This window comes from Sarcophilus harrisii, chromosome 3, assembly GCF_902635505.1.
Source record: "Sarcophilus harrisii chromosome 3, mSarHar1.11, whole genome shotgun sequence".
In the NCBI taxonomy this organism is placed as follows: domain Eukaryota; kingdom Metazoa; phylum Chordata; class Mammalia; order Dasyuromorphia; family Dasyuridae; genus Sarcophilus; species Sarcophilus harrisii.
The window spans coordinates 329,513,505-329,529,898 of NC_045428.1; the positions used below are offsets into that span (position 1 = coordinate 329,513,505).

The following is a 16,394-nucleotide window of genomic DNA, read 5'->3' on the forward strand; positions in this document are numbered from 1 at the left end:
GTTCATTCAAGGAGAAGGGTAGTGCCATCAATAGCAAAAAGAAGTTCAGAAGAAGGATTAATTTAAGGAAGAATACTGAATTCTATTTCAAATATTCTGAGTTTGAGGTGCTACAAAATATCCCAGAGGAAATAACAAGTCAACAACTGAAAATGAGATCATGAACCCAATTTAGGAATAAGAATATGGACTAGACCTCCGATTTTCATTGGTACAATGAAGTCCTGACTGAGGAAACTTCTACCCTACTTATGTACCTTTCCTCTGCAATGTATGCAAAACAATAAAAAAATTAATTAAGTCCAAAATGTTACCAAGGAAGGATTTGAACCCTGGTCTTCTGGTTCAAAAATTAGCTCTCTATCCTAGATACCATGCTGCCTTTCATATCAAAAAGGGAGATGTGACTGAAAAATTTATTTTAATGAAACCCATGGCAATTATTTTTCTTTTAGCAATTATTTTTAAATGCACAACAATGCCAAGCTGTAACTTACTTTTTTGGTTTATGAAATTAGAATGCAGCTGAATGAATGCTAATAATAATAATAATAATAATAATACTGTGAGTATTATGCAAGATCAAGTATCCTGATTTTGAAAAGTAAGTGTTCTTAACTTAATGCCTGCTACAGTAACAGGAAATGTTTTACACCTTTTACAATTTACATCTGTGAATTTCTTAAAGCATTATTTGGAGAAATAGAGGAAGAACAGGAAAAGGTTATTTTCTACATTTTTATCTACCCAGTGTATATCCAATATTAAACACAGCTGCAAATACCATAATTGATAAAAAAATTTAGAGCTCCTAATAAAAAACTGTCCAAAGAAAAACAGTATGTAAAGATATATCAAAAACCACTTTGTCAACATCTAAGTGTTCCTGTTGGAATACTTACCAACTGAGTAATTAAAATATTAACCACACATACCCAGTAAGAATCCTCACTCACAGCTCATCTTATTTGCTTAATTCACTGTTCCACATTCTACTATCTAGATACAGGGTACTACCTTCAATAATTCAACAAAGAAATCAAGAAGGGATGGATGTTTGGATTACATTTTATATATATTTTTATATTTTAAAACATGTCATAATAGGATCATTAATTATAAAGCTTCAAGGAATCACAGAGACCATCAAATCTAAATTTATTATTCTAAAGATGAGAAAATTGAGGCAGAGAAAATAAATGACATGTCCAGATTCCTGAAGCGGGATTTGAACCTAAGTTTTCCTCAATTCTAAAAAAGTGCACTACCTATCAAGCTGACTCTCATTTTTACTCATATTTACATATTGCTTTCAGATTACAAAGTGCTAGCACTGCAAAATAACTAGCATCTACATATTGTTTTCAGGTATACAAAAACTTTACAAACTCTATCTCACTTTATTCTTACAATAATTCAAGAGATGGGTACTATAGGTACTATTATTATCCCAATTTTACAAATGAGGAAACTGAGAAAGAGAGTCAAGAGTCACACAACTAAGTGACTGAATCTGGATTTGAATTCAGCTCTTCCTGACTCCAAGGTCAGCTCCACTGAGGCACTTAGCTGCCTCTAAAATGATTTTTCCCCCCCAAATGAAGTACAAATAAATAAAACCCTAATTTTCTTTGTAAAGTCACCCCACTGTGGTATTTCGATAATCTACCAAAGATCAGCAAAAGCAGATGTGGGGAAAAAGTTCTAAAATATTTTGTGAAAAATACAAAATTGAAAAAAAATTGTAATTAACACTTAGAAAGCCCCTGACATCTTTTAAATATATGACAGCAAGTAAGCAACTGAATCATTGTGTCCCCTAATTCTTATCACCTATAAAATGGGAATGGTACATCACTAATTCAATTCACAAGGATATTAGGATTTATGATCCTGCCAAACAAATTCATTAAATCAATGCAAATTTAATCCCATTGCAGGCTTCCCTGAATATAGCAGTGTTTTATATGTGGTTAATTTGATTATAACAAGCAATTAGTTGCAGGAACTCATTTGATTTATTCTCCTGATACAGAACAAATTTAATGTTGGGTAGGTCTTTAAAACTTGATTCAACTGTAGACCAAAGCACCTTTTAAAAATGTATTAAGTAGCTTCAGTTTCTGATAACACAGTTGGTGCCTTGTTAACCATTATTTATTTGAAGAGTATTAAGCAAACAGCTATTCCCATTTAAAATTCATCTATAAAAGTATCCTACTTTTAAGGAAAAGATATAACCATGTATATACCACACTGTTTTTATAGTGTCCTTGAGAAATAAAACAAGCAGCTTGTCAAAAAAAAAAAAAAAAAAAAAAATGTTGATGATGATCCACAGAAGCAAAGATTGGCTTTTTGTTTTTGACATAGACTTATTGTTTTATACAAAATTGGAAGATATAACATGGTGGGACTGTCTTCATCTTTAATTCTTCACAGGTGTAACCAATGACAAATACTTTCTAATTATCTTTACCTCCATTTAAGTATACCCTTTGCTGATAGACTGCATTCTATTTACTCTGTGTTTATATCCAAAATAGCCCAAAATATGTTTTTTAAAACCCTGTTTTGAATCTTAGTGATAAATTTTGAAAAGCAGCAGCTTTTCTTAGGATTTCCATCTCCTCCTGAACTTAATTTTATTGCTATTTCATAAGAATATGATACATTCAAAACGGATAAATACTCTCAATTATCTGCTGTTTTAAATGATAAGTACCAAACTCTATCCAAACTAGATTAAACTAGATTAAAAAGTAACTGGAAAATATTTAACAAAATGAAATAAAAAATATGACAGATGTTAATTTGGTTTTCCTAAGTCAATATGTGACCTGGTTGGAGGAATTAGTAATTGTGTTTTAGATCATTGTTTTAGATTACCCACTAACAGGCATTAACAGGATGTCTATTGGTTTCTAAGTAAACATAAAAAAGCATACATGTTTAAGAGGAAAAAAAAAATAACACAAATTCTCCAAGCTAGGTAGGAGAGTTCATTCTAAGTTCAGAGTATCTGTGAAAGAAAGTGGAAGAAAACATGTAGAGTTCAGAGGAGAGAAGGCTATCAGAACAATCACTGATTTACTTCTGGTAATTGAATCAAATGAGTATGATGATTAAAGTCACGACAGAGAATTCCAAAAATCAGAATTGATGTCCAGGTATGCTTCCATTTAAAAAAAAAAAAAAAAATTTTTTTTTTAAGTTTTTAAGAGGGGACACACAGAATGTCTATGAGTATGAATTTGGAACTAAGATTTGGTGCACAATTCTTCAAAAAGAAAGAAATTTAGTCTTCATTTAAAATGATTATTCAGCAACAAATTTATTTTGCTAACTGAAATATTTTTATCAAAATTACTGTTAAGAGTAGATTAAAACCCTGTTTTAGACATCTTTACATACTGATTACAAGCAGCATTTTTAAAAAATTAAATCACATTCTTTCCTTCAAATATATATATTATAAACAACTAAAATAAAAATATTTTTGTACAAAGATGAAATATATGCCATTCCTTCCAATGTTAAGGTTTACTGTCTTCTCCCAAATAAAAGGAAATCTGTTAGTTTTAATGAGGTGAATAGACCATATTATGTGTGTACATGCATACATATGTGCTTATTATGTACACTCATACATTCACTGTATACACATACACACACACACATACACACACATATATATATAGACACAGATCTGCTAAGGCACCCACTGATCAATAAGGACCTAACATATTTAAGGAAACCTCAAAAAAATTACAATATGCACACCCTTTTCAATGCAAGAACACTTAGCATTATTATTTGTGTCACATAATTTCTTATTTCCTTTCTCAAAAGGGCTCAGTACAAAAAAGCACCACACAAAGGGAAACTTGGCACTTAGAACTGGCTTCCTCTCAACTTCCCTCAGTTTGATTTAAGGCATCTTAGTAAAAGTATACCACCAGATGGCATCACAAAAGCAGTCCCAATGCCTTAAATCTGGCTAACCACCAATTATATTTCAGTCATGGCTGCATGGACAGTATAGTCAACATCACGATGGACTCCTGAATTCTTCACATTGCGTTCATGGACAAAGTCAGTGTAGTTTCTACAAGCAGCCTGGGGTGGTGGCAAGGCCCCTGTGCTCCACTGGGTTCCACCACGTTGACAGCAGTCACTGGCATCAGATAGCCTGGATGGTTGGGGAGTGGGAGGGGAGTACAGTTAGTCATTAGAAATAGACAGGGTGGAAAGTACAGGAGGTAAAAGACAATGTGACAAAAGAGGATGTGGAAAAGCAAGAAGAGTGTGCCCAAGTGGAAATAAAGAAAAAGGATACATAGAAACTCAAGATTACCAAATTAACCCCTTTACTACTGCCATTTTACAGATGTCATATAAATGATGAAATACTGAACAAAAAAGGCTGGTTCACACATGGCAGTATTAAAGGTTTTAACTGGCAAGGCAAAACCAAAACTAAACTTCCATTCCATGCAAATATAGAATTAAAAAAAAAAAAAAAATCTCACTCAATTCAAAGAAGAAAAAAAAGCTTATTAAAGCACAAACAATAGAATGAAGGCAGGTTTCCCAAGTGCAAAAAAATCCAGATTTATGGAGATTTCACCAAAGAGCAAAGTATCACATTGTACCTGTACCTGATATTGCAATTTAAAGAAATGAAAAAGGATTGGGAATTTGATAAAAACAATAATTCAGTCTTCTAATTGAGGGTTTTTTTCCCCCCATAAGGAAAAATATAAATATAAAAGATATTTTGAAAGCATCAGTCTTAAAACAAGAAACAACAAAAAAACGAGAACTTTGATAGATAAATTTAGGAAGATTTCATTGCTTATAGAAAAATAATTTATTTATAGCATTAAATCTGATATTGCTTTTCCCAATTAGCAATGATATGCTGTATAAATACAAAAACTACAAACAAGCATATCAAGGTTAACACTGGAGAATTCTCTCAGATTTCATTAAAAGAAAACACGAGATAGGACTCATCAGGCACAGACAATGTAATCAGATTTCTCTGCTCCTTTCCAGAAAGCAAAGTTTAATATGTTCATTAGTAATGCATAACCGTTTAGCAATTACAACTGAAAAGTCAAGAAGAAACATAGGATTATGTAAAATTTAATGTGAAAGCTCCTTCATTAATACTGATAATAGTCCTCCTTTAGAAAGGTTACGTTTGCTAACATATTTGCTGGATGGAAAAAAAAACAGGTTTTTTTACACTAAGAAACAAGAGTAATAAGACAAAATAAACAGATTTTTAAAACATTAGAATCTATTTTCGGAACAGAGCCCTAACACTACATAGCAAATTATAATAAAACCTACATCATTTCTCATATTCAATAAATCATGTACAGTGAACTTGGAAGCATTTTGGGGGTGAGGGTTGATTTTTCTTTCATTAGTAATCATGTTTGTTCATTTAAGCCGATTCACAAATCTATACCTATGATTTTATGATTTTTCTTTTTTTGGACACGTAGTTAATCAGAAAGGTTTCATGTGCAAAAAATGTTTCCAAAATGCCACTTCTTGTTTAGGTCTCTTAATTTTTGTTTTGTTTTGTTTTATTGTTATATGAAAGTTATTTTTTTATGATCCTCATTTCTCCAAATGTTCAAAGTTTAAAAATCGAATATCCTACATCCTGAATATTAACAAACTATTATGGAGTATAGTGGCACAAGGCCACGGTGGGAAGGGTGTGCCTGCAGAGGCAAATGCTTTTATTTAGCAAAGGGAAAAAAGGAAAATGAACATTCTAAAGAGTTAATCACATAATTCTACCATTGTCACTCCCAATTTCTGAAGCATGCAAGTTGCATTTCAAAATTCTATTTACTCATTTCTAGAGGAGGCCTGTTTTTATTATGTATTTAAAACAAACAAAATAAACCGACAATAATCAAAAGTCAAAGCATGCAGAAGAAATGAGCCAGTTATGGGCAGTAAGCATTTTGGATTAAAGGCAGAAAATTCATCAGCTCCCAAGAAATGACAGCACACATTCAGTTGCATCCCTTTGATTAGACATGAGATGGCTCATTCTGCTTTTTCAGTGTCACCACTTTGCTTCATTCCAGCCTAGTAGATCTTAGCACAATATACAAAAAATGACACACAGCTCCAAATTGTTCTTAAAAAACAAAACAAAAACCTGAAATTCAATAAAACCTAGGACCTCTCCTCTTTGTTTCTATTTAGCTCAGCAAAAACTGCAAAAACATATTTAGCAGATTTATTAAAGTTTTATTATCTCAATAAATGTTTACTGTTATAACAAAGGGCAGACTGCACAGTTACAGAAGTAACTAGCCTCCAAAGAATGAAGTAGTGTCTATTTCAGCTGAATTACATCTGATTGCAGATTGCTACTTGCTAATGGGATTAAATACTAATATCCTAGGAAATTAACCAAATATGGCTATGTTCTAGGCTTTAGAATAGATATAATGACATAATTTAAAAAGAGAGATTGTGAGGAGAGGCAACTAAATCTGAAATTCAGTAGACTTAATTAAAAATCCTTAAGCATTAGTAAAAAAAAAAAAAAATAATAATAATAATAATAATTAGTCAGACCTATTTGGAGCTGAAGTCACAACATTCCCAACTAATGAATTACCCAATGACCGCAAAGCACCTTTTAGGCCAAAAGAACAGTTAAAAAAAAATCAAATGGAAAAGACTGAACGAAAATAATCACCAACCACCATTCACCCACCACCGAGAAGGAAGAGCCGCTTGCATAAAGAGTCGAATGAAACCTTGTGATCACCACAGACAACCCATTAAGTTTCAGATACTACACAAAGTAAAAGTGAGAAAGACAAAGAAAAATCCATTTGATTATCTATTTCACCTTCACAAACTAACATAATGGATTATATGCAGCACCCAATACAAACCACCCAAATTAAATGCTGCTTTGATTTCATTTCATTTGCTTGAGAAAGAGAACCACTGATTATACCCAAAAGACAAACTATTCATATCTATGTGCTTACTATCAATTTTGGGGAAATATGTAAAACAGCCAAAATTAAAACAATTCAAAATTAAAAAAAAAAAAAAACCCACTTCGTTCTCATCATCTTTTAATTGTCTTTCATGCTTTCAAAAGTAATATTCCTGATCCTATTAATTGGATTTTGCAGCCTTATATTCCTCCTAGTGAAACTTATTTTCTACTAAAATCCCCCTTGAATTGGAAATACTTCTAAATTTTTATATTCATGTTACGCTAAAAAAAAAAAAATAACTTCCACAAGAAACAGACATTTGGGGACATTTTTTAAAGTGAGGTCAATCAGTTCAGAAAAGGCATCATGGGAAAGCATTCTTTAAGGGGGAAAAAAAAGAAAATTCTGAGAATAAATCAAATTGAAGCTAAAGAGCAGCTAGTAATTAGGAGGTCTTTCACTTAAAACAAGCATATTCTATGATTCTTATCACTAACAAATTTTATTTTTCAATTCCCACAGGACTAAATTGTCATTAGACATTCACTTTTATATTCATAATATGAATAGTTTGTCTTAAGAAGAACAAATTCAGAATAAGGCTAAGTATTTGGATTGCATGCATACAAGTAAATTTTCTCTGGGATCAAGGGTTTACAAACCATTTCCTGTCATGGTGGCTCATTCCTGGACTTCGTGGAAGATTCTCAATTTCAACCAGAACAGGACCAGAAGGAATGGAAGAGATTACAGGCATGGTTGACCTTGTACCCCTAACCTTGGGGAACAAAACACAGAAATAATTATTTCACATAAATAATTATTTTGCTTAAATATTTTAGAACAAGCAGCCAACATATAAGGGATGAAGGAGGAATGATACCATCAGGGACACAAATCCAAAAAACTGAATATTGATTGTATGGGTGATTGAAAGTAATGCAAATGGTGGCTTAAGATTTAGATTTATAGAAACTTAATCTTATCTCTCTTTGCAGAGATGAGAAATTTTAAAAAGATGTGTCCTTTCAACTTCCACTAAGTCAGTAACATAAGATATAAAAATAAAAGTTGTTAACTACATAGAAATCAAAATTGACACATGGAGACAGTGACTTGCCCAACCTCACCATTAACATATGACAGGGTTTGAATCAAGACCTCTGATATCCCTAATATAATCCACTGATCTTTCTAATAAATATGACAGACATGAAGGTGAAGTAATAAAACAATATATAAGAGGAAATTAAGTTTAATGGACTAATAATTTGTGTTTAGTTTATTTCAGGAAACCTAAGACAATCTTACTTGTTGGGATCCATTATTCTGGGTTGGAATATTCTTCTGAAGACTACAAAGGGAAAAAAATTCAAAACAAATTTTAATTGCATCAGTATCAATAATTTTATATATAACTATATTTATTTCCTCATATAGATATGCACACATCTTTATCTGTGTACCTCAAATAGAAGGAATGAAGTAGCATACATAATTTTTTGCAGAGAACTTAACTATCAGTATGTCTTCTTCAAAATTTAGCTGGAAACATTTGCTTAGAAATTGGCAATGACTGAAAGTCTTTAACCCTTTGGGGTAAATTACAATACTTTCTTCTGGCTAGGGGCATGACAAATTCCTGTAAAGCCTCTTCTCTTTTCACGTGTTATTTATTATGGATTATACCAAACTTTTCAGTAGATATCACCTTATGACATTCCTTTGCCAAAATTTACTAATTCAAGGTATTCCTGCAGTTTCTTTGCCATCACCCAAAAGTGTTCATGAATCACTTTCCCTCCTTGCACCAGCCAGTTTTGCTTGAAAGCTTGAATGTTCACAGTTTATACCTTCCTTCAAATAATTTGTAAAAACAAGTAAAACTGGTTTTGAAACTGATCTCTGGGGGCTGAACCATCAACATATTTCTCTAACCATAGACATGCCCCTTAACTCTTTATCAATGACTTTTTTGTTTCATAATAAATTGCAGATTTTATAGCTAGAATGGACCTTGGGGGTCCTTTTATTCTCAATTTCCAAATGAGATACCAGTGATACAAATAAATTAAATGATTTTTCAGAGATCAATGACTATTCAGATAATGAGTGGTAAAAGCAGAATTTGAATTATAAAGTCCTATGGTTCCAAATAAAGGAATATTTTCACCATACCCTTTCATTTAATCATTCATTACTGCCTTTAATAAGGTATTTCAATACCAAAGTTTTCTCCAGTATGTAACGATAGATTTTATTTTGACAAATTTGAAAGTTTAAGTAGGTTAACATTTATTATTTCTCTTTACTCACATTAATTTTCAATTAATAAGCATTTATTAAGCATCTACTCTGTGTCACATTCTTTGCTAGGCACTGGGGAGAGGGTGGAATCAAGATGGCAGGAGGGTCACAATTTTTATCACCCAAAATGTATCCTAGAAAATACACCAGCCCAAATTAGGCTCAGAAAAGCCAAGAAAAGGTAATTGTGATTCACTTTTCTAATTTAGGGAAGCTTAGGAAGACAAACAAAGATGTCTATGGACAAAGGGGCATGGACTGAATAGAAGCCCAGATGCAGTGGAGGCAGCAGCAGCAACATCAGGAAGCACTCTAGTATTCAGGGGGGCTAAGGCTAAACAGCAGGGATAGAATCACAGAGTAAAATAGAGATTATAGGGGACCCTGGAACTAGTGTTAGGAAGAAGAAACAGGGTCAGCTAACAGCTGTTGCCCATTACCTTCTTCCAGGTGACAGTTCCAGGGTGGAGAGGTGTGATTAGAATCATAGTGAGAGGCCTGGGCCCTAGCTGTGTATGGAGCAAGAAACTGTATAGCTCTAAACCCAAGAACAGAAGGAGAACTTAGTTCTAAATCATTAGCCTTGTACATACACCTGCAATGGGGGAAAAAAAAAAAAAGATCAAAGGGTAATCAATAATTTCAAGAACTCCGAATGCGTGAAAGTTCACAACAGGCAACCAGTGACTGAGTCCAGCAGCAATCTACTGAAACTCAACCAAACATAAGCCAACAGATTAAAGCCAGGCTACCAACTTGCAGAAGCAGTGAACAGACCATTACTTAAAACATGCTCTGGAAACACTGAAAAATTGTAGTGCTCCCCTCCCCACACCAAGTCTGGGTTGCAAAAAAAGTACAAGGACATTAAAAAATGAAAAACAATTAAAAAACAAAAAAACCCACCAACCCCAGCTCAGACCAGATATATTCCTCCACAAAGAACAGAATTCACATGAAGTCCAAAATTAAGAAATAGGATTAAGAATGAGCAAACAAAAAGGAACCTGACTATAAAGATTTACTATAGTTACAGGAAAGCTCATTACACAATGAAAATAATACCTTAAAGCAAAGCCTCAAAGAAAAATACAGATTAGGGAAAAGCCCAGAAAAAAAATTCTTAAAAGAATTAAAGACTTTTAAATCCAAAAAAAAAAAAAAAAAGAGCTGAGCAAAAAAAGTAGAAATCAAATAAAATCTGTGCAAGTTTGTAAAAACAGCTTTTGCAAAAGAGATACAAAATCTTCCTGAAGAAAATAATTTCTTAATAAATAGAATTGGCCAAATGGAAGCTAGTGATTCCATGAGACATTAAGAAATAATATAAAACAAAGAAAAGGCTAAAAAAATAGAAGAAAATATGAAATATTTCATAAGAAAAACAACTGACCTAGAAAAAAAGATTGAGAAAAGATTAATTTAAGAATCACTAAATTACCTGAAAGTCAAAAAGGGGAAAATCCTAGACAAATTTAAGAAATTTTGAAGGAAAATTGCTTAGGTATCTAAGAAAACCAGAAAACAATGTAAAAATCAAAAGAATCCCATGATTACTTGATGATCACTGATCATCTATACAAAAATCCCAAAATGAAAACTCAAAAGAATGATACACAAAATGCAAAACTTTCAGTTGAGGGGGAAAAAACAGGTCAATGTGCAAGAAGGAGAATATTCAATAGTGTCATGAAACCATAATCAGAATTACACAAATTTAGGCAGCCATGCCTATAAAGAAACAAAGGAGTTAGAATATGATATTTTGGAAGGCAAAGAATCCTGGATTAATCAGATTACCTACTAAAACTGAGTATAACATTATAATAGGGGAAAAAAATTAATGAAAGAGAATATTTTCAAGCATTACTAATGAAAAGACCAGAACTGAATAGAAAATCTGATGTTTAAACACAAGGCTTGAGAGAAAGTAAACATAAGGGGAAAATTATAAGGGGCTAAATAAAATTAAACTGCTTACATTCCTTTATGGAGAACATATATGTGACCCCTCATAATTTTTATGATAAAAGTGTCTTATAAGGTATAGAGAGAAAACCTGGGTGTGATTGCATAAAAGTTTGAAAGATTTCAAAAGAAGAATGGAAAAGTGGGGAAGAGAAATGCAGTAGAAGAGGAGAGAAAGGAGAGGAATAATAGGGTTAATTATCTTTTGTCAGCTGGGTGTTTATAGGGTAAAATTTATACAATGGAAGGTGCCAAGATAGGGAGAAAATAATACTTTAACCTCACTCTCAAATGTTCAAGGGAGAAAGAATAAACATACAAAATTAATAAAGAAATTCACCTTAATCAACAGGGAAATAGGAGGAAAAGGAGTAAAAAGAAAGGGAGGTGGGGAGAAAAAGGAGAATAAATTGAGGGAGCCAGTACTAAGAAGTTAAACAGACTCTGGAGCAGAGGACAAGGTTAAAAAAGAAAAAAAAGATAAGATAAGAAAATAGCACAGAAGCAAAAAAATCCACTGTAATCCTAACTGAATGTAAATGGAATGAATTCACCCATAAAATGGAAAAAGACAAGAAAATGGATTAAAATAAAAGAGAGAGAGAGAGAGCAAGAGTTGGCAACTATAATCTCAAAGTGAAGAACTACAAAAATTTAACAGTTGCTGCCTTTAAGAACTTTATAATCCTTTAAGAATAATAAATTGGCATTTAAATATACTAGTGTATTAGGAATGAGTATTTCTTATATATTTATTTTCTCCCAAGAATACTCAAGCAGCATCTCATAGTGGAAACAACAATGAGCTCAAAGGAGAAGCAAGGTCATCTGTATAATTAAGTTATATTAGACTAGATTACTTCCAAGCTCCTTCCAGCACTGATCCTATGATACTACTGGATACAAATCCAATATATCTAGAATTTGCGGTACAACTTTCTTAATTTTTCTCTTCAACCTTTTCCCATTTTCCAGTTGTGGGAAGGGTGAAGGAGAGATGCTTTACAATAATAATCTGGCACAATGGTCAAAAACAAGGAAATAAGAAAGCATAATGCAAGAGAGAGACAAAAAAAGGCCAGATGAAGAGATTAAGAAATTAAATTTTATACTCCAAAGCATTTTTATCCTTATTCCTACAATAGTCAAAAGAAGCAATGGTTACTACTCTAACTTTATCTGATTTACTCTAAAGAGGAATTCTACTAAAAATGAAATGAAAACAGTTTTGCTTATCAAAATCGAAAAGGATTTCTCCTTTCAAAGACCATTATGCATTAAGTAGAAGTACCCTATTCTTCTTACTCTATTCTGACCCATTTTTTCTCATCAATATACTACACCAATTTCATACATAATCTCACCCACAACTTCTCTCTATATTCATTCTTCTACTAGCAAAGCTGATTCCCTTCTAAATTTAAGCAAAAAATTTCCAGATGCTAAGATATAAGTTTTATGTAAAACGACAATTTCAACTAGAAGAGAATCACGAGATTATGTAAGAAACAAGAGTATAACAACTGATAAAGGTACAGCAGTCATTTTTCAAACTCTAGTTTTCAAGAAGGGAGCTGATTCAATTTGCACCATACAAAGTTATTTAGATCAAACTGTTCTGTGGATCTGAACAAATAACTTCTGTTTGCCATGGTTTGGTGAAGCAAAAATGTATATGCATATGTACAATTGCAGAGATAACTAGCTACTACAAGTATCTGATGCAGAAGCAATGAGATAGGTCATGATTCCATGACTTTCAAAAATACATTCCTCTCTCTGACGTATGAGTGATATTCTTATACTACATGGAATCACCAGAATATCTACTCTAATTTTCAAGAAAAACATTCCATGTAGGAATTGTATGTGAGTTCAATTATTACATTTAGTTGAATACAAACATATAGGAAAAAAAATTTAGGGATCTATTATCTCTATACTTACTTTTTATAAAGTATGGAGTTCTTCAGCATTCTCAGGCACATAAAAATTTTGAAGATTTATGCCAGAAATAAGCTAACCAGAATGACAAGTAATTAATATACCTATTTGACAAATTGGGAAAGGAACTTAAAGTGAATATTAGGGGAGAAAGTATTTGGAAAAAAAATAGTTTGCACTATGAGGGACTGTACAGCTACATTTTCTTGTGGTAGTAAAGAACTTTAAACAAAATAGATGCCCATGAACCAGGGAACAATTGACTAAATTGTGGTACATGAATGTAATGAACTACTACTATAAGAAATGAAATATATGAAGACCTAAAAGAATCAGGGGAAGCTGGGGACAGCTAGGTGGGGTAGTGGATAGAGCATCAGCCCTGAAGTCAGGAGGACCAGAGTTCAAATCTGGCCTCAAACACCTAATACTTCCTGGCTGTGTAACCTTGGGCAAGTCATTTAACCCCAATTGCCTCAGCAAAAAAAAAAAGAAAAAAAAATTGCCTCAGCAAAAAAAAAAAAGAAAAAAAAAAAAAAAAAAGAAGAAGAAGAAGAATTAGGGGAAGCCTGGGGCAAACTGAAGCAGAATGAAATAAATGGAACCAGAGTAACAATATATACAATAACTTAGAAATGGAAAGGGTACAAAACCTGAAACTGAATGTGTGTAAAGATGATGATCAAGCCTGTCCGTAGGGAGGAAAAAAAAAAATCAAAAAAGATGAAAAAAAATGCAACTTCTCTCGGAGAGGTAGGGGACTATAGATGTGAAACCATCAATATCCTATTAGACTTGGTTGATAATTTACTGAAAATCTGGATACTGGGCTTTTTCTGCCTTTTTTCTCTTATTTTTTGTCACAGGGGTTGAATCAATGTGCAGGAAGGTAGGTATTATATATTTTGGAACCAAAGGTGATATACACAAAATCATATGAATATCTCTGTGCATACAGTCTAAGATAGCATGCGCCTCAAATAAATAATTTAGTATATTTTCATGCATTTAATAACATTTTAGTACATTACATATTTAGTATATTTTAATGTACACATCATATATATGTATATAAATATAAAAATTTGCAGGTATAGCATTTAGGAGCTATAGCAGATAGTTTGGATTTGGAATAAGCATCGCACCTAAGACTGCCTGTGAGACCTTAGACAAATCACTTAACCCAATCCAGCTTCAGTTTCTTCAATTGTAAAATGAGGATAATAAGAGCACCTAACTCACAAAATACTTGTGAGGGCCAAATAAGATAATAAAGTGTTTCACAAACCTTAAAGTTATATATATATATATATATATATATATATATATATACATATACACATACACACACACACACATATATATATATAAAATACATAAAAGTATATTACATTATACATATATATATACATATATATTATATATTATGACAAAGTACAAAGTAGTATTTAAAAGCTAAAATGTGTCAATATCAACTACATTGCATCACTCTGCTTTGTTTTAAAGGAGAAAAGCATTTTACTACTAGGGCTTTAGTTGTACTATGAAATGTTTATTTAGAGGCAAATGAAACATGGCCCAAAAAGACAGGCATGAGTTTCTACACTTCCCTAACAATGAAATAACTAGTGTCTATCTTCTAAACAGAAATCATTTCTATCAGTATTAGCAAATATGAAATATCTGCTTCAAGTCATCTCCACAGAATTCTCCTAAAATTTGAAGAGTAATAAATGATTTTCAGATACCTCTTAGAAATTACTGTCAGTTTCTGATAGGTATAGCCTTTCCTCAATGAATTCAGGAACTGGGTAACAGTTTTTCTCTCTTTTACTCCTGTCCTCATTCAAGAAGCCATCAACCTACAAATACATACTCTGAATTTCTCTAGTCTGATGACAATCTATTATTATTCAACCTCTCCCTATGCTTTCCAACCTCAAACCCTGAGATTTTTTCAGCCAGTCCTCAAACTTGGAATGCTTTCCTTCCCCTCCTTGGTTTCCAGGCTTATTCAAATTCTATCTAAAATGCCATCTTTTATGGGAAGCCCTTCCTGATCTAATTAATTCAAATGCTTTCCCCTCTATTGTCTCTATTTTATTATGGATATATCTTCTTTGTACACAGTTGGCATAATTTTTCCTGCATTAGACTGTGAGCTTTTTGAGAACAAAGGCTGTTTTTTTTACATCCTTTATATTCCCAATGCATAGTGTCTGGCACAAAGTAGGTGCAAAGTATGTTTCTTGATGGTTATTACTTGATGATTTTACTAGTAAAAGTTTATTTTTTTTTTTTTAACCTTAAGTTAGGTTGCATAGTGAACATGAATATGTTCACTTTTATACCATTTATTCTACTGTACAAAAGGCTTCCTTCCCCACCCCACAAAAAGTTCATAAAGGTTATTGTTGTTCTGCTCCTCTTTAGATTGTTAGCCCACTGGTTGTAGCATAGGTTCCAGATAGAAATGAGGAAAATAAACATTAATCAGATATATCAAAAGGAAAATTGGACATATAGAAATTACCACCCAAATACTATAAAAACTTATCTAGATGAATGATTTTAAATCTGATTATCTGGAAAATAAATATAATAACATTATATTTTAGATATAAAATATGGCTCACCTGGATTCTTCAGGTTTCATTGCATTTGCTGGGAATAAGGGAAGGAAAAGATTGACTCTAATTAGTTTCACAACCATTATTTAATTGCTCATCAAAACAAAAGCTGTACTTGAAAACATTATTATAAAGAAAAAAGAGTTAGCACTATTGTTAAAGAACTAGGCACAACGTCAGGTAAGATTTTTCCTTTGACAAGTACATCAAATTTTCAGTCTCTGACAGAAGGTATCAGGAAAGCAGTATAGAGTGATAAGAATTAAAAACAAACAAACAAAAAAAAAAAAACCACAATCAATTTTAAGAGATGAAATGGATTCAAATGCAGTCACTACTACTTAGGATCTCTGTGACCAGAAGGTTACAACTTTTTAATCTCAATTTCTTCTTCTGCAAAATGGGGACCTCAATTATAAGAATTAAACTATGCGTTGTAAAAATAAAGAATTATGTAAATATGAATGATTGATATGGGCCATTTAGTCTTTATCTAGCACAGACTAACTCATGAGGGAGAATATACATGAAAGCTAAAGACAGGAAT

General features: G+C 32.3%; 1 protein-coding gene across 2 annotated transcripts in view; it reads right to left on the reverse strand.

Moving 5' to 3' along the window:
- EPB41L5 (erythrocyte membrane protein band 4.1 like 5) overlaps positions 1 to 16,394 on the reverse strand; it is a 127,398-nt gene that overhangs the window by 37,278 nt on the left and 73,726 nt on the right. Inside the window, exons 14-17 of one of the 2 annotated variants that reach the window (XM_031959945.1) lie at positions 15,854 to 15,881; positions 8,310 to 8,352; positions 7,661 to 7,776; positions 3,309 to 4,192 (exon numbers count right to left, since the gene is read on the reverse strand). In XM_031959945.1, the coding sequence (XP_031815805.1) occupies positions 4,012 to 4,192; positions 7,661 to 7,776; positions 8,310 to 8,352; positions 15,854 to 15,881 (368 nt within the window). In that variant the 3' untranslated portion in view covers positions 3,309 to 4,011. Of the gene's footprint in view, positions 1 to 3,308; positions 4,193 to 7,660; positions 7,777 to 8,309; positions 8,353 to 15,853; positions 15,882 to 16,394 lie in introns of those variants that run through there. The other variant, XM_031959944.1, reaches the window with a different exon arrangement.